The sequence below is a fragment of the Phaenicophaeus curvirostris genome, chromosome 2 (assembly GCF_032191515.1).
Source record: "Phaenicophaeus curvirostris isolate KB17595 chromosome 2, BPBGC_Pcur_1.0, whole genome shotgun sequence".
Classification (NCBI taxonomy): Eukaryota; Metazoa; Chordata; class Aves; order Cuculiformes; family Cuculidae; genus Phaenicophaeus; species Phaenicophaeus curvirostris.
Genome location: NC_091393.1, coordinates 75,797,714 through 75,819,996, shown reverse-complemented (window position 1 = coordinate 75,819,996; position 22,283 = coordinate 75,797,714). Strand labels below are relative to the sequence as shown.

General features: G+C 60.9%; 1 protein-coding gene across 2 annotated transcripts; it reads right to left on the bottom strand.

Moving 5' to 3' along the window:
- Window positions 1-1,867: 1,867 nt before the first annotated feature.
- Window positions 1,868-21,230, bottom strand: LOC138718202 (spectrin beta chain, non-erythrocytic 2-like). 2 transcript variants are annotated; one of them, XM_069852517.1, is made up of 33 exons: window positions 20,776-21,230; window positions 17,768-17,875; window positions 16,246-16,401; window positions 15,409-15,540; window positions 15,101-15,292; window positions 14,938-15,021; window positions 14,666-14,784; window positions 14,393-14,507; window positions 14,058-14,144; window positions 13,598-13,713; window positions 13,304-13,448; window positions 12,994-13,100; window positions 12,817-12,898; window positions 12,510-12,644; window positions 12,302-12,433; window positions 11,791-12,047; window positions 11,481-11,604; window positions 11,147-11,314; window positions 10,699-10,854; window positions 10,019-10,239; window positions 9,540-9,717; window positions 9,097-9,243; window positions 8,465-8,863; window positions 8,000-8,119; window positions 5,344-6,870; window positions 4,862-4,942; window positions 4,538-4,624; window positions 4,297-4,388; window positions 3,961-4,046; window positions 3,349-3,415; window positions 3,059-3,222; window positions 2,634-2,768; window positions 1,868-2,435 (listed from the first exon to the last, which is right to left on the bottom strand). In XM_069852517.1, exons 1-33 carry the CDS (start codon window positions 21,145-21,147, stop codon window positions 2,200-2,202), a joined length of 6,327 nt encoding a protein of 2,108 aa, XP_069708618.1. In that variant the 5' UTR covers window positions 21,148-21,230; the 3' UTR covers window positions 1,868-2,199. The 2 variants fall into 2 exon arrangements, with proteins under 2 accessions (XP_069708618.1, XP_069708619.1); XM_069852518.1 differs by having other exon boundaries at window positions 12,510-12,623.
- Between the last annotated feature and the right edge of the window lie 1,053 nt (window positions 21,231-22,283).

The window sequence follows — 22,283 nt, the reverse complement described above, 5'->3', positions numbered from 1 at the left end:
AGCTTGGCACGGAGGGACTTTGAGATGAACCTCCTCCCCGGTACCCGGGGGACCAAGGCACAGCTGGGGCAGTGCTTGTTCCTCTCACCCACCCTGCACCCTGCCCTTACCTCAAGGGCTCATCTCTCCCGGAGCCAGCTGGCGCTCCCTGCAGCCTCCTCGATGCCTGCTGCCAAGTGGGCTCAGGGTCTCCCGCAGCAGCAGGACTGGGGTGCGGAGCCTCTGCCACCCCGTGGGTTCTGCAGCCGGAGCGGGTTCCAGAGCCCTGGCGCTGGCTGGGGCCGGCTGAGCACGGCTCCCGCTGGCTCAGCAGGTGGAGGCTGCATGCACGGGCGGATTAGTAGGGGAGGGGAAGCGGCTTCTGCCATAAGAACTCCAAGCGGGATTCGTCAGCGGGTTGCAGCGCGGCCGAACGCCAGCACAGCAAAGAGAGGGGAGGCTGCGGGTGGGCAGCTGCCCTAGGGGGTACTAAGCAGCCCGCGCCCATGTAAGGGAGACAGCTCTGGACACCAAGCACAGTACTGCAGGTGCCAGCATCATACCTGAGACGGGGGCACCTCTCTGGTGGCACATGTCACCCTAACGCTGGTGTGCTGGACTCGGGCTGTGGCAGGAGGCTTGCTGAGCCCCCACCCCACCGTGGGTCTGCATCAGCTCCCCAGCGCTGATGAGGAGGCCCTAAGCAGAGCCCCCTGCACCCGCTGCCCCCTCCGCCGGGCCCCTCAGCTGCTCAGGAATGAACTGGCGCCTGCCCACCGGCTGCTCTCCTGGTATGTGCAGCCGGAGCCACGAATGCAGTGCCTTGACCTCCTCCTTGGCCTGGCTGGGGCTGGCGCTCTCCCAGGGCATCCCCCGCCCCCGAAGCCCCAGCTGCCCTCTCGCCTCTTCCCATTAAGGCAGTGCGGGCAGCCAAGACTTCGGTGCTGGAGGAAAACAGGTGCTGGAGCCAAGAGCGATGGAGCCAAGTGGAGGGTGGGGAGGTGCAGGGGGACCACAAAAAGCACATCCCGCAACTCGCACAGTGGTGACCCTTGCCAGCATTTCCCCCCACTCCTCATTTGGAGCATGAAGAAAGCTCCTTTGCAGGTGACGCTGGTGTGCCCACCTCCACCTTGTTGCTGGTTCCCAGCCTGGGAGGACACCATAGTTCGAAGACAGCCCTGCGCCCACATTTTTCCTTTCCCTGCCCTTGCTGCAGAGCTGGGTTGCAGCCAGCACTTCTATTTTAAGCCCCACAATGTGTATGAAGAGGCGAGGGGTGTGGACGGCTGAGCCTCAGAGCCTGCCGGAAAGAGGCCATGCTACCCACAGCCCTGAAAACTTCCCCTTCTACCCCTAGGGCTGGTGCATGCATGGGGGCAGGCTGGGACAACTGCTCTTTCCCCTTCCCAGCACAGGCAGGAACTTGGGCGGCTGAAGCCAGCACAGCCTGGTGAAGTTATTGCAAAATATCTTTGGATGCATGAAGCCCCAGGGTCTGGTCAGGCTCCCCAGCCCCCTCCATGGCACACAGCATCTGCCTGCCGTAACCCAGACAGGCAGCCATCCTGTAAGAGAGGAAGGGCTGGCAGGGCTTCAGAGGCAGGAGGATTGGCTCTGCAGGGAGCAGTTTCCCCGCCAAGCTCCTGCAGCAGGGAAAAGGAACCCAGGTGCCCTGTGGCATGAGCTGGGCTGGGTTGCAGGCATGGAAGAACCACAAGTGCCTTGTGAGAGGCAGTGAACAGCTCAGGCTTCTCCCTGAGCAGGACCAAAGCCTGAATGAGGGCACGCCTTATCTGAAGTTCTCCCCCGCTTTAGCAGGGACCACCTTGCTGACTCCTCCTCCTCCTGTGCAGGTGGGTGCTGTTAGAGGAAGAAGCTCTCAGACTAAGTGTCTATTTGCTTTTTAATGAAAACCATCCCCCCCGTCCCTCCTTGTGCTGCATGTCAACAAGATGCCTGGGGAACCGGTGGCACCCAGGGAGAGCACACCATGGTTGGGCAGGAGGGGTGCTCAGTGCCGGGCTGAGTCCGGGGGCTGCAGAGGCTGGGGTGCGGTGCAGACTCGGATCTGTCTGGAACAGAGACACTTGCTGCAGCCTTTCTCCCTCAGGGAAGTGGCAAGCGGTGAGCCAGTGGTGGGAGCGGAGACTGGGCCAGGATGGCCCCCAAGAGAAGGATAAAGGCCAGGCTAGGGCTTTCCTCCCCCTCAACTGGGGCTCACTCCTTCTTCCCAAAGAACTTCTTAAAGACTGATTTGTTCTTGGGACGAGGGGGCCCGGTGGTCTTCTCCCCCGCCATGTCCCGTGGGCTCCCCGTCTGGGCCACGAAGGAGTGACACCGTGTCCGGGGCACGGCCGGTGCTTGCTCCCCAATGTACAGCGTGACTGAGTAGCTGCTCCCAGCCTCTGCTGACTCCTTGGTCACAGCCACTGGTGTGATCTTCTGGTAGGTGGCTGCAAAAAGGAGCAGTCAGTGGCGAGGGCTAGGTGCCAGAAGGCACTGCCAGTCCCCCCAGAGCCCTTCTCGATTTGGGGAGCAGGGATTTGGGACCAGGTGGGTGCTGGAGGAGCACTGCACCTGCCCTCTGGTTTCTGTGGGAACAAGGGCAGTGGTGCCACCTCCTGGCTGTGACACGGAAACAAGGGCCGTACCTGAAGTGAAGGAGTAGGACCTCCTCTTGTTGGCCACCAGCCCGTAGTCATCGTCTTGGCAGCTGTTGTCCCACAGTCCTGGGGAGCCCCTGGGTGACCACTGCTGTTCCCTGTGCCTGGCCTCATGAGCATCCTCTGAAGCAGAAAGGAGACATGTCACAAGGCAAAGCCACCACAGGACACCCCAGTGTCAGCTCCAAAGAGGATAGGGAAACATGTGGTTATCCCAGGAAGTGAAGGGAAGTAACTGGTCCTTCCCCCAACCCCATTCCTGGGCATAGGACCCCGGTATTCTTGGCCCAGGCACCACAGAGTTCAAGTCTGACTGACAGGCTTTAGCTTCCCCCAGTCAGCCCCTCTACACTTCTTTGGGCTGGGGAGAGGAGTCGGAGAACAGCAGGAGCCCATCCAGGCAGCAAAGTCACCTGCTGCTGCCACAGCCCCATCGGCTGGGCCATCCTGGCTGCCCAGAGGCCACTGCAGCTGGGCGTTTGAGTGGGGTAGCACCACGATCTCCTGGCTCTTGGTGGTCACGATCTGATGGTGTCCCTGGAGGTGGGAACTCCCGGGGTTGGGGACCTTGCTGAAACTGGGAAGGGGAAGAAATTTAGTGAATCACACTGCCCCCTGATGCCCTGCTTGAGTGGCAGGCACTGGCAAGCATTGAAAAGAGTTGTACCAATAAGATCCGGCTGGCCGGCTCCTGGCTACTCACCCCCCAGCATTGCCAGTGCCTTTGACACACTGTGCTGCCGCCTGGAAGTAATCCACTTCGGGGAAACCTACGGGCACAGCAAACAACCTGCAGGGTGCTGGCAGCACACCGGACCATCCCGTGGAGCCAGCCCCAGCTGTGGGTGACTGTGTTGTAGGGCTGGCCCCTACGACCTCCTGCTGCAGCATTAGTCCTGCCAGCCAGCCTAGGACTGCATGGCAGGGCCTGAGCACCCCTTGGGGTACAGCAGCAGGAAGACCTCAGTGTTACAGACCTCCTTGCCTGGAGGACAGGCAAGGGGTTTCCAGGCCTTGCAGAGGAGATGAAGAAAGACCAAAACGTAATTATAATTTTCCTGACACTAGGATTTTGCTGCTGAGGCTCCACTGACGTCAGTTATGCTATTCCTGATTTATAACTGTGCATGCAGTGTGAAAACAAAGCCTTCAAATGTTGCCTGGCAGAGAACTGCTATTCCCAAGGATGCATAAATCAGACACCACCGTTCTGCTGCTTTTCTGACCCCTCATGTATCAGAAGTCTTGTCAGGGGCTCCATGCTCACCTAACAGTATATAGCTGGGGCCCCACTCCGCCAGCAAGGGTTGCTCACCTGAGTTTTGCTGCAGCTTGGAGACCCATTCGTTCATGAGGGGCTGGGAAGGGGCCCTCAGTAGGTACTCGGAGCCATCCCGCAGCCTGCAAGGGGGAGAACAAGTCAGCAACAAGACAGACATAGGATGTAAACACCACCATCCCCACCAGCGTGGGGAAAAAACGGGGAAACAGATGAGAAAGAAAGGAGGAAATCTTCATCCAGGCACTGGACAGAGCTGGCTCTGGCCAGGGGTTTCTGTATGCATCTGTCCCAGCAGTGCAAATACCCTTCTGCCTCAGCGGAGAGGCTGTGGCTGTGACACCCCAGCTGCCCTGGGTTGGGGTGACTCACTGTAGCCTGAAGCAGTTGGTCTTCTTGGTGTACTCGGCGTCTGGCGTGCAGACAGCTCCGGAGAGGTTCAGGGGAAGGGCCACCACGGAGCTCTGCAGCATGAGGAACAGCAAGAGCAAAAGTGGGGTTGGCAGGCACTGCAGGGGCAAGGACTTCTAGCCTCCCGATCCCAGTGCCAGTGCCCCTCTGGTGCCCCCTCTTCTCCTGAGGTGCCATGCCACCCCACTCTTCCCCAGTGCACCTTGAGGCTGTCCCTGCGGTCCTGGTAGAAGCACAACGTCTGCCTCATCAGCACGGTGTGGAAGAGGCCCCAGGCCCGGCAGTTGGCCTGTGGGACACAAGCAAGTGACAGCAGTTACACCAGTGGGTTCGGGAGAAGACAAGCATTGCCCTGCCACACAAAATGCCCCCAGACCGGGTAGGCTCTGTCCTCCCAGTGTGGCCAGCAGCACTGCCACGGTAGCACCAGGAGCATGTATGGCTTCACTCCCACCCCAAAACCTGGACGCCCCCCACCATGTCCCAGCACTCTATTCAGAAAGAAGCCCAGGAGCCATGCCCTTACCTTTCTCCCTCCTGTCTGCAACACGTGCTTCCTTTCCAGTGTTCCCTCCATCATCTGAAACTCTGTTTTAACAGGGGTAGCCTGCAATGGGACAGGGGACAAGTAAATCAGTGCTGGGACCAGTGGTGCTAGCTCAGCCCCTAGGTGCATGTGATCCATCTGACCCATCCCTAAGTGGGTTATACCAAGGTAGGAATGGGACAAGAGCAACAATTTTCTGGCTTGGGCAGGGGCTGAGTTGTTTGTTGGCTTTTGCAGTGAAGTGCAGTCTTGCTAAGGCTGAGGGCTAGTGAGGCAGTGCCATGCTGCAGGGATGCTCAACTTCAGCACTTAGCTCCTCCCCACCCTGTCAGCTGAAGCAAAGGGGCCACCGGAGTCGGGGAGTTCCCAAACACAGGTCACATTTGCTCAAATAGGTGCCTAGAGTGTCCTATAACCCCCTGCCAGACCCTGTAGGAGGGTCCCCAATCTGCATCTCTCACCTTGCCACCCTCTCTCTCCTCTTTCCCATGCCTCCGCCGATCCCAGGCTCCTGGGCCATCCAAGGGGGCTGCAGATACCAGATGCACTGTGCCGGGGGATGCCCTGTGACCACTGGGGCTGCCACCACTGGTGTGCCCTGCGTCAGGGCTCTTCTCTTCCGCCGGGCTGCGGAGGTGCTGGGAGGCGTTGGGAAGGGTGAACTTGGCCACCAGCATGTTGTTGGCTGCCGAAAGGATGAGGGGCCCACCAGCAGTCACTTTGGGGCTGGGCAGGCTGCCCGCCCTGCTCCCTGGCTGGTGGCAGGCGCGGCTGCCTGCTGGTGGGCTGGGTGCCCGCTGCTCCCCTGTCCCATCCCAGATGGCCTGCAGCTCCTCTTCCTCTTCCTCAAACTGCCCGTGGGCAGGGTGACAAACCTCCCCAGCGGCCGGCACAGGGCTGGGAGGCTGCTGGGACCCCAGTGCCCATTCAAAGACTGAGAGCTGGGTGGGGGCGGTGGGGGAGGCTGGGGATCCCCTGGGCTGGTCGCTGCTGGCTGGCTGCTGTGTGCAGGCAGTGCTGGGGGCAGCTCCTGCCCTCCCTCGGACGTAAGCAGGGGACGACCTGAGCTCCAGCCGAGCAGCTTCACGATGCCTGGCCTTGCTGGTGATGCTGGGGCTGCCATCCTGGCCCAGCTGGGCAGCCACCTTGTCACTCTCCCGGCTGACACACTCGTGCAACATGCCAACGTGGGATGGCCTGCTTGGCCTGAAGTCCAGGTCTTCACTGGCACTGCCAGGGCACTGTGGGCTCCAGCGCTCCTCCTTAGCATGGTGCACCCTTTGCCGGCTATAGCTAGGGTTGAAACTCACCTCCTCAAACCAGGTTCCTCTCTCACTCTTGGGGGTCGTCCCCAGACACTCGCTGGAACCCTGTGAACTGTGCCTATCCACACTCACCTCTTCCTCCTGCTGTCCAGCCCCGCTGGGCTCCCACTGCCTCACCCTTTCACCTTGCCTCTGCTCCTGCTCCTCTGCCTCCTCCCACCGTGCCATGGCTCCTCGGTGCTGCCTCAGGACTGCCATGTCCCGGGGAAGCTCCACGCTGAGCACGGAGCCCAGGGAAAGGTGGGGGCATGTAGTTTTGGGAGTGGAGGTGTGGAGGTCTCCAGGGATGGCCCCACACTCGGCATCAATGTCCCGCACCAGCGGGTTCCTGACGTAGAGCAGCAGCTCCCCAAGCTGGGGTCCAGCAGCGGCCGCTCCTGGCCCTCCTTTCCTCCAGCCACATTTCTGAGGCCACGTGTTGCTGGAGCCATGGTGCTCCTCAGGTGTGGGCTGCAGGGAGCTGGTGCCCATGATGCCCTGCAGTGTCAGCAGCCGGGCTTGCTCAGCCCGTGCCCGCTCCCGCCGCTGCAGGCTGTTGAAGAGGGAGCCGGCCCCAGCCTTGGGCAGGGTGTGGGACACAGATTGAGTCTCGCTGCTGGATGCTGGAGGGTAGCGGGTGACGGAAGGCAGCCGCTTCATGCTGGAGGTTTTTGTGGCCTCCGCCTGTACCTGGGGACACGGACAAGGACAGAGGGGTGATCCCCATGGCCAGAGCCTCCCTCACCCCACTCTGACCACCCCCTCTCGCCATGCTGTGCCTGAGCAAGCAGGGAGCCAGGGGGCAGGCAACCAAACATATTCCCCAGCATCACGTGCAGAGCTGGGAGCAGCATGGCCTCACCCCAGCCCTCTGATGGCTGCTCCCACCTTGGTACAGGCAGGAAAGAGGCAGGCAGGGGAACCTTTGTCCATAATGGAATCCCCCAGGTGTGATGCAGCAGGGGCTGCCTGTGCCATACGGCTCTGCCCCCAGCACTGCTGCCCTCCAAGCCACCGCTTTTGGATGGCTCTGGAGACAGCAGTTGCTGCTACCTATCCGTGCCACCCCGCATGCGTCAGGCAGTAGACCAGGCAAATGCAAGGGCAGGGGTTGAGTACAGCGCCTCCTCCTTCCATTCCCCACAGTCCTCTCCAACCCAGCCACAGCCCCTCTCCTGAGCTTCTGGGCCACAACAATCAAAGTGAAGGGCTTTGCCTGCAAGAGCCGGAGGAGTGTCACCTGCTACCCCCAACCCACATGGCAGTCCAGCAGCCCTTCACCCTGCCTTGATGACCTCTGGCCTTTCTGGCCCCCTGCCCTCTCCCTTGGACCACCCTGCAGGGGGCTTGGCCACGGCTGCACTTAGGGGTCCTTGAACACAGCCCTTCATGCTGCACCTGGAGCAACAGAAGGAAGCCCCAGCAAAACACTGAGCCCCCAGCCCCAGGGTTACAACCCATGCACCCTGGAGCATGCCCCCCAACACATGCACCCTCATATGTCCCCATCTAACTCTTCTCCCTTCAGTCAGCTGTGCAAAGGACTTCTGCTGCCCCAGGAACGGGTTGCTGCACCTCCCATGGCCACCAAAACCTCTTACCTAGGTAGACAAACTGCAGCCAGCCCTGTCCAAACCCCCTCCTCACATGCCCCAGCACCCACACTCTGGAGCCCATGGCACCAGGAGGGTTTCCTCTCTCCCAAGGTGACCACCACCAGCAGAGCAGTGGTACAACCAGGTGGGTCAGTAGCAGCTAGGTTCACACCATGCAGCCACTCTGCTGGGCATGCAGTCTCCCCAGGTGACATTACCTCTTCCACCAGCTGGTGAGGCGGCTTTCTCTTTCGCTTTAAACTACCCCAAGTGTTTCCTAAAAGACCCTGGCAACGCTTCCAAAAGGTTTTACAGCCTGAGGGTTTAGTGGCAGAGAGCTGAGCAGGGGGGAGAGAGAGACACAAAGACAGTTGAGGGCAGGCTAGGCAAGAAGCTGCAGCAGGAGAGCACAGGCAAAGGTGGGTGGCAAAAGCTGGTGCTCAGCCCTTGCACGTCGCTCAGTGTTGGCATAGCCAAAACTCCCCCTCCTGAGACTGACACAGCCCAAACAGCCCACTTGGAAATGGTCAGGGAGACTCTGAGTATGGAGGCTGCCCCACAGCCCTCAAGTCCTCCAGTCTGCATTGGGTCACAGCTCTGGGGAGGCAGGGTGGCTGGCCCCAAGATGGATGCTGGGTGGTCCCCCATAGTCCTGCCAAAACCGCTTACCATCCCACACGTACCGTCCGCAGCTCCTCCTCCCCTGGTCGCTCACTGGTGGCCACCATCTGCATCTTCTTCTTCTCACTCTTCTTGTTGATGTTGAGGATGAGGTTGACCGTCCCGCCGATTCCAGTGGGGCCCCGTGGTGGCAGCAGCAGTGTGGAGGTCTCAGCAGAGTCCCAGTTAACAGTCTCCTCATGGGGTCCTGTGCCATGAGGTGTCATGCTGCCAGGCTCCCCCCAGCTCCTCTCCACTGCTGATGGGGCATTCAAGAGGGGTGATGCCAGTGGGAAGCTGGTCATTCTCACTGGCACTTGTGGCTCAGATCCTTGTACAGGCTTGGGGGAGGAGCAGGGTATGAACCCTACTGGGCTGCGGATGCTCTCCAGCCAGGGCTGAGGATGTCGGGTGCACTGCTCCTGGGGATTGAGGCAAGAGAGGGAGTGTGGAGGAAGGGCTGATAAGGGCCCAGGCACTTTCTCAGGACAATCTTACCTTTGCCCTGTCTGAACACCTTAGAGTCCTGGAGTACCACCCCATAGGCACGACATGTCCCTCCCCTACTTCTAAACCACACGTTCTATCTGGTGCCTCTGTTACCCTCAGCCTCACGGCTGTTCCCACTCCCCAGTGGTCATGGCTGGGTACTCACCTGGCCAGTGGGAGACGTGCTCAAGGGGCTTTCGGTGTCCTTTCTGTCCTCCTGATTGCTCTCTGGGTCCCGCTGGTGCCTTTGTGCTCGCCAGCGCACCAGCACCCAGCCCAGCATGCTCCGCAGCTCCTCCAAGCGTTCCTTTATCTGAGGGTAGGAGAGATGCTGGGCAGCCCACAAGGACCCAAGGCACAGGGACAGTGGCTCTACCAGGACAACTCACTACTGAGCAGTGCAGGATGGGGGTTGGAAGGGGGACAGGGTCAGTTTTGTCACTTCAGGTCTCCGCATCTGTCACTGAGTGAAACCCCTTCCTGCCCTTAGCAGCCCCAGGGATGCATGTCTAGCCCCACACTGCCCACTGGGGCTCTGTGCCTGCACCTCACTCTGTCACCAGGGATCGTCCCCAGAGGACTTCTTAGGGTCCCATTCCATGCTCTTACTGTTGCACTCAGGTAGTGCTCTTCAGACACCAGCTGCTGACCCGCTGCCGCCAGCAGCTCAAACTCCTTAAGCTTCCCTTCAATCCTCTTCTCCAGCTCCTCACACGGAGTCTCCGGGAGGCCATGGACACTCGGGCTTTCGGAGAAGATCTGAGCCCGCGTGTCCTCAGTCCAGGAGCTGTGGGCATGTGAAAGACAGGCTGAGAAATGACGCAGCCCCTCCTCAGTCCTGCAGCCCCCAGGGAACCCATTCCCAAGCACAGGCATGGCTGGAAGCCATGCAGCATTGTAGCCATGGAAGTAAAGTAGCAGCAGGGCAGGGTGAGATGCTGTGGGGTTCCCTTTGGCATGTCCTGCTTGGCTGCAGCTCTGGCATTGCCCATGTACTCCCCCAGCAGTGCACGCTCTGGATGCGTCACCCTTTCACCAGCTTCCCCCAACTGCTGCAGAGACAACATCAACAGCTCATTACCACTTACATCATGGCTAAGTAATCCTTGAAGAAGTGCCGCAGCTGGCCAGCCCGCTGCACACCGGCCTGGGTCTCCCGCAGCAGCTCCTGCAGCCCTGCCCAGGCCTGCAGTGTTCGCTGCACCTCCTGGTTGACAGGGCACAGCCGAGCAGGGCAGAGCTCTTGTAAGTGGGCAGCTGCCCTCTCCAGCTCCTCCATCTGCCCCTGCAGGGTCTCTGACACTGCATGCTAAAGGCAGAAAAGGATCAGGATGCATCCAAACGCCTCTGCACGCAGGCTTAACTCCCCTGCATTCCAGGATGCAGGGATGGAGGGGAGGATGCTGGCATAAGGGCTGTGGGGAGTGGGCAGAGCCACCTTTGGGCAGGGAGGACAGGCAGAGCAGAGGGCCGCCTTGTTCCCTGGCTCTGCCCGCATGAGTCACCTCCCCACCATTAGGAAGATGAGCGAGGAGCTGGCAGCCGGGTCTTGGCACATGGGAGCTGATGCAAACACTCTCCCCTCGCCTGGCCCATGCTGGCAGAAGGGAGTGGAGTGGGGCAGGGCTCAGTTCTGCTGGAAAATTCCAGCCTGGCCCACCACGGCATGCCCCTCCCCAGGACAGCCCTAGCCAGCTGGGACCCCTCCCAAGCACAGGCATGGATGGCCACATGCCTGTGAGTGTGGCACTTCACAGGTCTCACTCACCTCCATCTCCTGCTGCCGGCTCAGCAAACCCTGCAGCCCCTGGAGATCCTTCTCACTCTTCACTGTGGTGAAGCCACTTTCAGCTTGGGCAGTATCACGTGCCAGCGCCTCAGCTTTGCATCGAAGGGCCTCCAGGTGTGGGGACACTTCTGCCACCTGAATGGGGGGTGGAGGGGGACAGAGATGAGCCCTGATGTGACCTCCTGTGCTACTACTCCTTGTGCAGCCCTAGCCCACCCTACCCTGAGGGCACCCTGCCATACCCCTGCAGCCACGGGAGGGATAAGGATACTAACCAGCCCGGCACAGAGCAATCTCCATGTATTCCAATGCCTTTGTGTTCCACTGGGACCAGCTGAGGTGCATGGCTAGTCCCAAGTAGCTGGCACATCCAGCTGCAGGTGGACCACCTGGTTGTATCCCCAGATCCCTTGCTTCTGTCCCTTACCAGGCGCTCCAGGCTCTCTGTCTCCATTGCCACCTCCACGACCCGTTCCCGCTCCTTTGCCGCATCGTTCAACATCTCCACAGCCTCCTGCAGCTGTCCCAGGGGGCAGACCATGTCCTCGCTGCTCAACGGTTGCCCAGCCTGTGCCAAGAGCAGGGGAGAAGACCCCTGTAAGCCACAATGCCCACTCCCTGAGTGAAGCCAACAGAGACATCAGGTGTGAAGTAGATTGGGAGTGACCCCACAGGCAGCTGGGCCAGAGGGGGGTCATATATGGGGTTCCCTACCAGCCAGTTCTGGGAGACCCTGAGGAACACTTGGCCCTACTGCTCACCACTGCAGGTCCTTGCCGGCTCCGTGCCTCCTCCTCTTGCAGGTCCTGCAGGAACTCAGACAGCACCAGAGAGTCACGCAGGTCTGCTGCCCGGCGCCGCAGGGCTGCCTGCACATGTGCCAACCTGCAGAGACAAGTGTCCATCATAGGTGCCAGCACCATCTTCATCACCTCGAGGCAAGCATTCTCCTCCCAGAATCTCAATGGGTGCCTCCTTGCACCCAGTGCCTCCTCACATCTCCTCAGGCCAAGCATCCTCCTCCCTGCCCAACCTGGGGACTGGAGAGAAGGCACCTTCCCCAGCACTCACTTCTCCTCCACCATCTCCACCTTCCTCTGCATCTTCCTTGCCCCCTCGTGCTCAGCTGGCGTCTCGCCCACAGCCTCCTCCCGCAGTGCCTGGAGCTTGAGGCCGCACAGCAGGAGCTGCCTCTCCAGTTGGCCTGTCTCCTCCAGGTCCTGGCGCAGCTCCACTGGGCTTCTCATGGTGGCTGGCTCCGAGAGTGACCCAGCCACAGATTGTAGCCACTGCTCGGCCCGGTCCAGCTCCCCAACCAGCCTCAGTGCCTGCGGGGAGAGTAGGGAGCCCGTCAGCCTGGCTCTGAGCTGCCCAGGTGGGGCAAGAGACTTGCTGCCACCTCACTGCACGTACCCAGGGCACTGGCAGCTCAGGTGGCACAACTGGAGCAGTACACAGACTGCAAGAACAGCCAGAGATGTCAGTGCCAACACTGTGGATATTGCCCCTGTGGGTACAGGCTTAACTTGCTACTACGACTGGGGCGTGCTCCTGCACCCACCCCGGTCCTGCCACCATGTACCTTATCGATTTCCCTCAGCACAGCACCGTTCTCCTGGTGCTTCCTCTGCAGGTCCTCCCACAGCAGCCCCAGCTCCTGCAGCATGGCCTCCACCTGTGGGTTCCCTGGAGGTTCCCCTGGCACTGGCCCTTCCTGGGAAGCCGAGAGGGTAGTTAGGACAGGCCCTGCCTGCTGTGTGTCTCCCCACACCCCACCCGAGGGGGCTCACCAGCTCAGTCCTGGCACTGCAGCTGGGGTTCAAGGGCTCCTGCTGCATCTGTGTTGCCCCTAGATCCTCCATATCCCTCATCAGAGTCTGGGGGACACCAGGACCCACACTTTCCTTGTGTGGGAACGCAGTTTGCTGAGAAGCAAGGAGGTGAGGTACATTAGCGCCCAGACTGGGGACGAGTGTGCATGCACAAGCGTGCGCGCCCACAAGCAGCAGGAGGGGGTCAGAGAAGGCAGTTCCTCTCCCCAAGTACCAGCTCCCCTGGCTCGGCCAGGAGCAAGAGAGATTCTTGGAGAGACATTACCATGTTCACCACTGGACAGATGTCCTGTGCCTGGGCCTCTAGCTGCCATGTCTCACATTCAGCCTCGTTCTCTCTCCTTCTCCTGCAGACAGGGTGGTAGCCAGGACTGCAATGTCCCTCCTTGCAGAAGAGACCCCCATCCCGTCTAGCTCCATCCCACTCCCCACAAACCAGTACCTTTTACTGTCCTCGCCATGAGGTGGCTGCCCCGTTGCTGGAGAGCCAGGGCAGCTCTTCTCCCCTCTCCTGTGTTCCACTACCTTCCCCAGCACATCCTTCGGCACCTACAGCACAAAGGCTCCCATTCCTCAGTTTGCCAGCACAAAACATGCATCATGCTGCCTTGGGTGCAGCACTTATGGCCTCCCGTAAGCAGTGGGGCCAGGTCACAGGCATGGATTTTGCCTGACTCCCGAACCGCTTTCCCACAAGCTCTCCCATCTGCCTAATGCAGAGGTGCTGGAGATGCCTGGAAGTCAGCACTCACCACGTTCCCAGGGCCTCTTGCCCGTTTGTCTCCTGCTTCCTTCCCCATAGCCCCACAATTGCTATCATCTCCTCGGGACTTCGCACTTGGAGCTGCAGCTTTGCCCCTCAAGGAACTGCTTGCCAGCACTGGAGCCTTCTCTGTCCTGGAAAAGCAGTGCAAGGGAGGCCCAGGAAAGCAGAGGACCTTAAGAGGAGCTAGTGCCTCTGAGAGCCTTCCAGGGGCTAACCCAAGTCTTCCCCTAAGCCAGGTGGATGGCTCCAGCACTGAGGTTCCTGCCAGGCTGTGTCCTACCTCAGTGCCTGTTGGAGTTGCACCCAGCTCTCCTTGACATCTCGGTGCTTGGAGGTGACACAGTCTGCCAGGCTGGGCTGCAGGCTGAGGAGCTGGGACACAGTCACATCCAGCATCTGGAGGAGAAAGAGCAGCCGGGGAGCGATGACAGGGCTGGCAAGGGATGAGTCGCCATAGTCATCGTGTGACTGTGCGATGGCAACCCACCACCAGCCCCACAGGAGCAGGAGAGGCAGCAGGTGCCAAGCCTGATCCCCTGCAGCCCCCAGGGCACCTCCTTCCCAGAGGCAACTCCTCCATGCATCACACAGGCCCTGACACAACCGTGGAGTGGACCTGACACAACTCCACAGTCCACCAAGCCCCCAGCCCTGCCAATGCCACTGCCGACCAGGAAAGGCATCTATCTATCTTCTGTTGGGATGCTCCCCAGGGCTCAGAGGATGAGACACTCACTTACCATCACCTGGCTGGCTATGTCCCTGACATCCCGATCCCGTCCTGGATCACTCTCTCCCGAATACCCCACACCACAGACACTCTTCTGCTGTAGGAAGAAGCTGCAGTCAGTGGCAGGAGGAGGATGGGGCCCTACTCTCAGCTCCAGCCGAAAGGGACACTGCGAAGTTGAGCTTGCTGCTCCATCCCCCAGGCCTCTCCCCAAGTCCCAGGATGAGGGTGCTGGGACTGCAGCAGCCCCCATGCAGGGGATGAGAGTGAGGGGCTGTCTACCCAATTTTCCTCTGGCCATGCAATAGCCTCGCACTAGGCTGACTCTGCCTCCGGTGCTGGTACCTTGGCATGGATGGCTCCGAGCAGGGCATCTGCTTGCTGAAGGAAGGTGGCCACCTCCAGGGCCAGCTGCAGAGCCTCGTGGTGCTCCTTTAGGGTCCCCTGCAGCCGCAGCCACCTGTGTGAGTGGAAGGGGAGAGGTGAAGGGCAGCATATGCCTCCTGGGGAGCCATGCAGAGGTGAGGTGAGGTGAGAGGTTTGGGGGATTCTGCTTCCCAACCCATCAGCTCCCTGCACCTGGTTCACCCCAGCTCAGCCCATATATCCTCTACTCACATTTTGTTGAGGTGCTTGCGCCGGGCTGAGATGTTCCTGCTCTCACTTTTGCCTTGTTTCTCCAGCTTCTGGGCCAGGCTGTTCAGCTCCTCATGCAGATTCCGGAACTGCTGCTCCTCCTGGCCCAAGCAAGGAGACATACATCAGCATCCCCCAGGCACACCCCCTGCCCCGCTCTCAGGGACTTGTGCCATGCCCCAGCCTTAGGATCGCAGAGCTGGCAGCATGTGGGGCTCCTCACCAAATCAGCAGCCCCAGCAGTAGCCCCTCACCTGCTTCAAGTCAAGGATGCGGCGGGCAAGCTGGATCTTTTCTGGACATTCCTGCAGGAGGGCTGCCAGGGAGGGCTTCTCCTCCTGTGCCAGGGGAAGGTGTGAGAAGGCAGAGGGCAGCCAAGCTGTTCCCCTCCCCAGATCTGCTTTCCACACCCCATACCTTGTGCTTGATCCATTCCTCGAGCCGCTCAGCTTTCCTGTTGAAGTCTTGCAGGCTCCTCATCCCCACCAGTGCTTTGCTTTGGCTCATAGCTGTCTGCTTCAGGAGCTGCCACTGGTCTCGCAGGATCAACAACTGCCTCCGCACCCCCTCTGCACTGGGGCTCATCTGCCACATCAGCTGCTCACCCATCTGTGGGGCCAAGGGTTCTGCTTAGCATCAGGGGCAACCAGGCACACCCCCACTGTGGAGACCCTGGGGACAGAGGTGCTGCCGTGAATGGAAGCTGTGCTGCCATGCAACCTCACCTGGTTGAGCTTTATCAGCGTGTTCTCAAAATCTTTCATGTCCCTTTGCAGAGTCTGAGCCACCTCCTCCCAGTCCTGGAAGTCGCAGCCATCCTTCAGGTCCCGCAGCTTGCCTCGCACCCAGCCCTCCGCCTGCAAGGGGGCAAAGCCACATGGCTGGGGGCCTCTGTCAGAGCCCCGAGGATGCAGCTTCAAGGATCCAAGTCCAAACCCCCGCAAGAGCCACAGCAGGGACTGGAGAACATCCTTTCAACTGACAAACCATTTGCTCTGAGTAAGAACAGGCCAGCAAAGGGGCTCAGGATGGACACAGCAGCGACGAGGTTGGGAAGACAAGCAGCATCTTGCTTCTTCACAGCATATGCCTGCCCCAGTCCAGCAGCAGAAGCCAGGGTTCCCCAGGCAGGCCAGAGAGGAGGCCCCCAGGCAGGACACCCCACACACGGCGTCTCCTCTCCCTACGCCTGGATCCCCAGTGCGAGCACCCATGCACATTCCCCAGTATGGTGTGGAAGCACTGCCCCCAGCATCATCCCCATTCCCATGTTGCTGGGAGAGACAGGGGCTGGGAGGAGGAACATGGGGGATGGGAGAAGCGTGTGCACGTGGGGAGGAAGTAGGGCTCTGCTGCGGGCTGACCCCCTCTCCCTAGGGCCAACAGCCAGGGAAAGGCAGCCAAACATGATCTCATGCCACAACCATGGCTTTGCTCGGGACAGGGAGTTCAGCCTTCCCTGCCGCGCACCCCACCCTTGCAGCTCACATGAAAGGCTGCTGGTGGTCCCCCCACCGCACTCCTCATGCAGCCCCTGGGGCAGATGCCCCAGCTGACCTCACCTGCAACATCTCCCGGTTGAACTGGGCTACCAGGGGGCTCAGGTCAAGGACGGGGGACATTCTTGCGCCACTTCGCCCACTGCATTTTGGTGCCGCTGTGGGCTCCTTGGCCTTCAGGCTCTCTTTCCGGGGTGATGATGCCAGAGGTCCTGCCAGCTGGGGCACAAAGAGGCGAGGGGATCAGTATGCTACCCCAGGGAGCACTTCCGATCATCTCCGAGGAGCATTTCGGAAACCCAAATGAAATACGTCAGCCTGCCTCATCCCCCGAGCCCCACTCCTTTGCTCACACACATGAGGTTCTCTTCTAGCACCCTGAGGCACAGCTCCTCTCTACAAAGGCCACTCTGGTGGCTTTCACAGCCTTAGCAGGGGGTTGCCAGACTGTCCCTTAGTTCTGGGTCACTCCAGGCTGGTTGGATAGCACCCAGCACCTGGGACGGTCCCTATGCCTACTTTAGAGGCAGATGTGGTGCTTACTGCCCCTGCAGCCTGAGGGTGCATATCCCTTCAAGGAGCATCTGTGATGTGCCATCAGTTTGGTGTCACCCTGGGTCACGTCAACCAGGGGACAGGACTGGGGAAGCATGAGGCAGGTCCCTGATGAGCTCAGCCCACTGCTGCTTCAGGGGCACTCGAAGACCCCTACTCCAAGCAAGCAGCAGCAGGGGGCAGGAAGCGCATCATCCCCCCGGGAACTCAGATTTGTGGCTGGCGAGTGCTGACGAAACCCTCTGTCAGGGCTCCAGCTCTGCCGGGGGTGACTGCGAAAGTCAGCCAGTGAAAGTGCTGGCCCCCCTCCAAGCTCAGCCCCAGGCCCAGCTGCACACAGCCCAGGGGACCTCACAAACACCCGGGGACACGGACATGATCACACACTAATTGGTGGCGAACAGAAGCCTGAGCATCTTCAGGAGACACCTAAAGGTGCAGTGCCTCTCACCAGGCAAAAATTGCCCCCAGGGCTGCACTGGGCCAGCCCTCCCCTCCCTGAGGGACCTCAGAGTGGGCTGCCTTGTGGGTTCCTAGCCACCTCCAAGCCCACTAGGGCACAATCTCCCAAGAGCGTGTGGAGCAGCAGGGCTCAGGCAACTGTTTCAGCTCTCTAAGCACTCTGGCATGTGCTGCCCCGCTGACAGCATGGGAGTCGCTTTTCAAAGCCTTTCTGCCTAACCACAAGAACTAGAGAAATCCTGTCTTTTTTTTTTTGTCTTTTTTTTTTTTTTCTTAAATAGTAACATAGATTCTCAGGCTCTCCTGCAACTCCAGGATCTTCAGTCTCTTGCCACGATCAGGGCTGGAGAAGCCTGTAATCTGGCTCCCTTGGAAGCACTAAAACCGCCGGGCGATGGCCTGGAAGCTGTTCTCTCGCCCTGTCACACCCAGGTTGTCCCCTCACTCATTTAAAGCAGGGAGGCTCCATTCACATCCACACCTGGGCAGACCACCAGCAGCCACTCTCACTTTGCCTTGAACTGTGCCTCTGGGTCCAACTCTAAATGGTGAGCGCAGGGGGACGTACCGCATAGAAGGGCGAGTCTCTGTCCACTGGAGAGCAGAAGCTGCCAGCCCGAGGACTCCCAGCCTCATGCTGCTCGTCATCTGCATCCACATCCTTCCTGAGGAAGACCTAGAGAAGGAAAGGCACAGCTGTGAGCCTGGAAGTGCTTGAGTATCCCAGCAGCCGAGGAGGTGGAGGAGCGTACACCCGCCTCCCCCTGCCCTGAGCCTGAGGAAGCTGCCAGCAGTACCCAGGCACCACTTGGCTGGTCTCCTGCCCATTCCTCCCTAGGTATCTAGGCCAGACTTCTCTAGGCAGCATCCACAGCTCCAAACACACCTTCAGCAAGTGGCAAGAGCCCCTAAGCTTGCTTTGCTCAGTGCCTTCTCCACTTTAGCTCACATCCCCGCTTCTACACACACTTTTTCTCTTTGAATTGACTCCAAAGCCAGCAGAAACCTATTCAGTTGTCACCACTATCTAAGGACGCTCAGGATCAGCCCCGCCGCCCATCTCCAGGACAGCAGGGCAGAGGCACAAGAGGACAATAATCCCACTGGCACAAACCCGAACCCTCTCAGTTGCTGCTCCCTGACCTCAGCCTGTCTAGGAGGCAAGATTTCAGGGACGGCTGACTCACAGGAAAGGGCTGCTGCAGAACAGCGGGGATGGGGGGTGAGGGTGGGAGCAGGAGAGGCAGGGGTAAGGAAGTTCAGGAACTGAGGCAAACCACAGAGAGGAGGTCCAGGATAAACTCCATGTTACCGTATCTTAACAGAACCTAGCCCCAGAAGGAGAGGTGCTTGGACCACGCACAAGGGTAGTCACTCTCATCCTCTAAGAATGGATCTTTTCTTGCGTTGTCGGATACAGCAGGCAAATTTAGGGACCTCTTTCCATTCCCTCTCTAGGGCCACCTTGCCGCCCCTGTAACTGCCATTCAAGCATGCACAGGGCAGCACAAATTGGTGGGCAACAAGTGCCACCCCAACCTTTCCTCCTTGGATTCCTCCGAGGCCACAGCAAACGGGGTTGTGGATGAGGCAGAGCACTGCTCGGACGACTCCGAACTGGGAACAATGTCTAAGAGGAACCAACCCTGGCAAAGCAGGACTACCTCCCTGCACAGAAAGTGGTTTTCTACCATCTCTGCAGAACCGAAAAAGAGTCCCAACATGGACGGTGTCCCCTAGCGTTAGAGCTGCTGCCACCAGAAAGGCTCAGAGCCTCACAAACAGCCCAACAACCCCATAACCGCTGGGAGACCTCCACACCGCAGCATCCCATCCTGAGCAGGAAAAGTGGGCAGGGAGGCAGAGTCACGGCCTGGCAGGCACAGCGAGAGCTCAGCACATCTGGCACAAGGGTGCCAGAAGGAGAAGGCACTCCTCTGCCTGACCGTGGCACCTAGAGGCTTGGATGCCCATTTAGGGAATGGTGGGGAGCTAAACATGAAATTCTTAGAGGGCATAAAGATCCTAGGAACCCCCTCTTCCAGGCAGCAGCGTCCCATGCCGGCCGCAGCCCACAAGCTTCCCTCCGGGGCTCAGCCGTGCAAAACAGGCCTGCAGGTGACATAGGAGCTTTATTTAAAGTTCTCATCTTCCAATCCATCAGCCACAGGAAAATAGAGCTGCTGGCACAAGGATGACTTCATCCTTCCCGCAGAGCTGCTCCACCGGGACTGCCCCTCCTCTCCAGTCCCTCTGGCCGGAGCTGGGTCCTTGCTCCAACTAAACAAAAAACTCTCACAGCAACAGAAGGCTGGGAGAAAGAGCTGTGCCTTCCTTGGCATCCATGAGATGCCATGCTAATAATCGCTCCCCAGAAGGACCCTAGGCTTCCCAACATGAGCCAGCCACACGTGAAATGAGCGCAGTGAAGTGGCTTCCTCTGAGAACGCTTCTCTCCCTCGTTAAAAGCAAAGTTAACGCAGTACACACAGTCGCCACATTCTGTAGAAAAGTAAGTGCTGGTGACTTCTGATGAGCAAGACCAGACCCTGCCGGGTTGCACTGTGCTCGTCTTGGAGGAGTCACCCATTCCGACAGGGCAAGAGCGAGGAGCAGAGCCAGGGGCTGGGGGCATGCTTAGGAAAGTCCTACTGTGCCCTTTGTGTGGGACAGCGTTTCCTTCTCTCCTGCAGCTGCTGTCCCCCCTAGCGCATGCTTTCCCTCACATCCTGGCTCCTTCCCTCTCTCCCAAAGCTCCGTCTTGCAGCCTGCCCCCCCGCTTCCAGCTTCACTCCTCCAGGCCGGACAGGGAGGAAGGGCTGATGCTGGCAGCACCCCGAGAGTCCTGCACCGCACCACTGTGCTGAGCAGCCTTATATGAAAGAGGGGAGCCCTCCTGCCGATGCCCCTTGGGCTGCGCAGACTCCAGCCGCCCAGCGAGGAGCTGCCTGCGTGCCAGAGGAAGCGGCAGCTCTTGCGAGGCTGTGCCTGGCCTTTATTGGCAATGAAAACGAGGGTTTTGGCAGTGGACCGCACAACTCTCCCTAGCGCTATCCCGCTGGGAAACCAGCTGTTGTGGGTCAGGGTTAAATCCCAAGGAGTTCCTGCCTCCTCCTGCCCGTGGGGGTGAAGCCTCTGGGCTGCCTCCCACCCCATCCCAGTGACACTGGGGGTATCCCGGGCTCTGGCACTGATGGATTCAGACTTGGAGGGTGGGGTGGCGGAAGCCCTGGGTCCTGCTCCTGGCTCTGTCTGGCTGTGCGGCCCTTCGTGAGTCACTTCCCTTCTTCCCCCGGCCTCGGTAAACGGGAAAGCGAATTCCCAGCTCCCCCCCCCCCCCCACACACACACCCGCATCATCGCGGGCGTCCCGAGAGCCGAGCCCTCCCCGGCTCAAGCTCCGGGGCAGAGCTCTCCTGGCTCCTCTCGGCGCTGGGGAAAGCTCATCCCCAGCTCCCGGCACGGAGGAGTGCGCGGCAGGGCGGTGGGAGGAGAAGGCGACGATCCCGGGACCCCCGGTGCCAGCGCTGCCCGCGGGGACAGGGGGACGAGCCCACGGGAGCGAGGGTCGCTTACCTTGAACTGAGCTTTCCCCGTTCGGCTGTTGTTGTTGTTGCGGTTCCTCTCGCCGCCGGCGCGGGGAGGGTCGCCAGGGGGTCCCGGCTCGGCGGCTCCGGGCTCCCCGTGCCAGTCGGAGAGCGTGATCTTCTTGATGGAGCGGGCGAGGGAGCCGCGGCTCAGCCGCTCCTCGTCGGGAGCCCGCGCTTGGGCCAGGTAGAGGGAGATGCGCTGGTTGAGGCTGCGGCGGAGCCCGCGGTGCGTGTCCAGCGCGGAGGCGAGCGCGATGCCGGGGCAGGCGCTCCCGGAGAAGCCGGCGGCGCACTTGGGCAGCGAGAGCTTGGTGCTGACGGTGAAGGGCTGCACCTTCCTCGCCGCGCTCCCGGACATCCTCGCCGGTCCCTCCGCGGGGACGGGGCGCGGCGGCTCCTTCCCCTCGGCCGGGGCGGCTCAGCGGGGCGGCAGCGGCGCGGGGGGCGGCCCGGCTCCCATGGCCGGGCTCGGGCGGTCCCTCCCGCCCCGCGTCCCCTCCCCTGCCCGGGTCCCTCCTCCCGCCGAGGGCGAGGGGGGAGCCGCCGCCGCCGCCCCGCCCCGTCCCCTTCCCTTCCCCTCGGCGGGCGGGCTCAGTCGTCCGCCTTCTTGCGCAGGTTGAGGAGGCAGAGCAGGCAGGTGAGCAGCGCCCGGCGGCTCTCCCGGGAGCGCAGGCGGCGGCCGAGGCGGCGGAGCGGCGGCAGGAGGCGCTGGCGGGCGAGCGGCAGCCCCCGGGCCAGCAGGGCGCGCAGCAGCGGGGCGGCCAGCGCCGGGCCGGGCATGCTGGGCGCCGGGGGCACGGGCGGCCCCCGGGACCTCCCCGCGCCTCGCACCTTCCGAGCCGAGCGGGGGGCGCTCGGGGCTCCGCGCCCCGCGGGGAGGAGGCTGCTGTCCCGCCCGCCGCTCTCACCCTCGCTGGGAGCCCTCCGGCTCCGGGACGCGGCGCTGCCCCGTCTCCCGGGGGAGCCTGTACCGCTCCGGCCCCACGACGTGGAGCTGCCGTCAGCCCAGACGGCGGCAGCAGCTCCAGAGCGAGCGACGACGACAACAAAAACAGCTGCCCATTTAAATGCCCCCCCTCCTCCCGCCCTGTAAGCGATACTGCCCCCCATTTGTCGGGGCGGCGGTGCTGGAGGAGGAAGGGGGGTCGGGGAGGAACGACGTCAGCCCGCCCCGAGAAATGCGGGCGGGCAGGAACGGGGTCCCGTTTCACTACAAGGCTTTGCTGAAGCCCCCTGAGCAGGCAGCTGGGTCCAAAATGTGCTTGCCTGTCATTCCCTGCCAGCACCAGCGATTGCCACGCCGCCGTCCCACGAGGGCCAGGAATGCAGAGCAGGCAGGCTGCCCAGGACAGCAGGCGAGGGATGCCCCAAGGCATGAAGCGGGGAGGAGCAGATGGGCACTCTCCGAGGGAAGAGCTATGATCTGGCTCCACGCGGGGCATCGGAGCAGGCTGGTAGCCGGTATGCGCTTTCCAGCTGTGCTCCACCAGCCGA

Bases quoted from the DNA above. Each gene is read 5' to 3' on its own strand.
- LOC138718202 (XM_069852517.1), bottom strand. From the start codon at position 21,147: ATGTCCGGGAGCGCGGCGAGGAAGGTGCAGCCCTTCACCGTCAGCACC. The intron at 12,048-12,301 runs GTACATGGTGGC...CTCTCCCCGCAG, and splicing joins TGCTGAGGGAAATCGATAAG to GCACTGAGGCTGGTTGGGGA. The intron at 4,389-4,537 runs GTGCACTGGGGA...CTCATGCTGCAG, and splicing joins ACCGCAGGGACAGCCTCAAG to AGCTCCGTGGTGGCCCTTCC.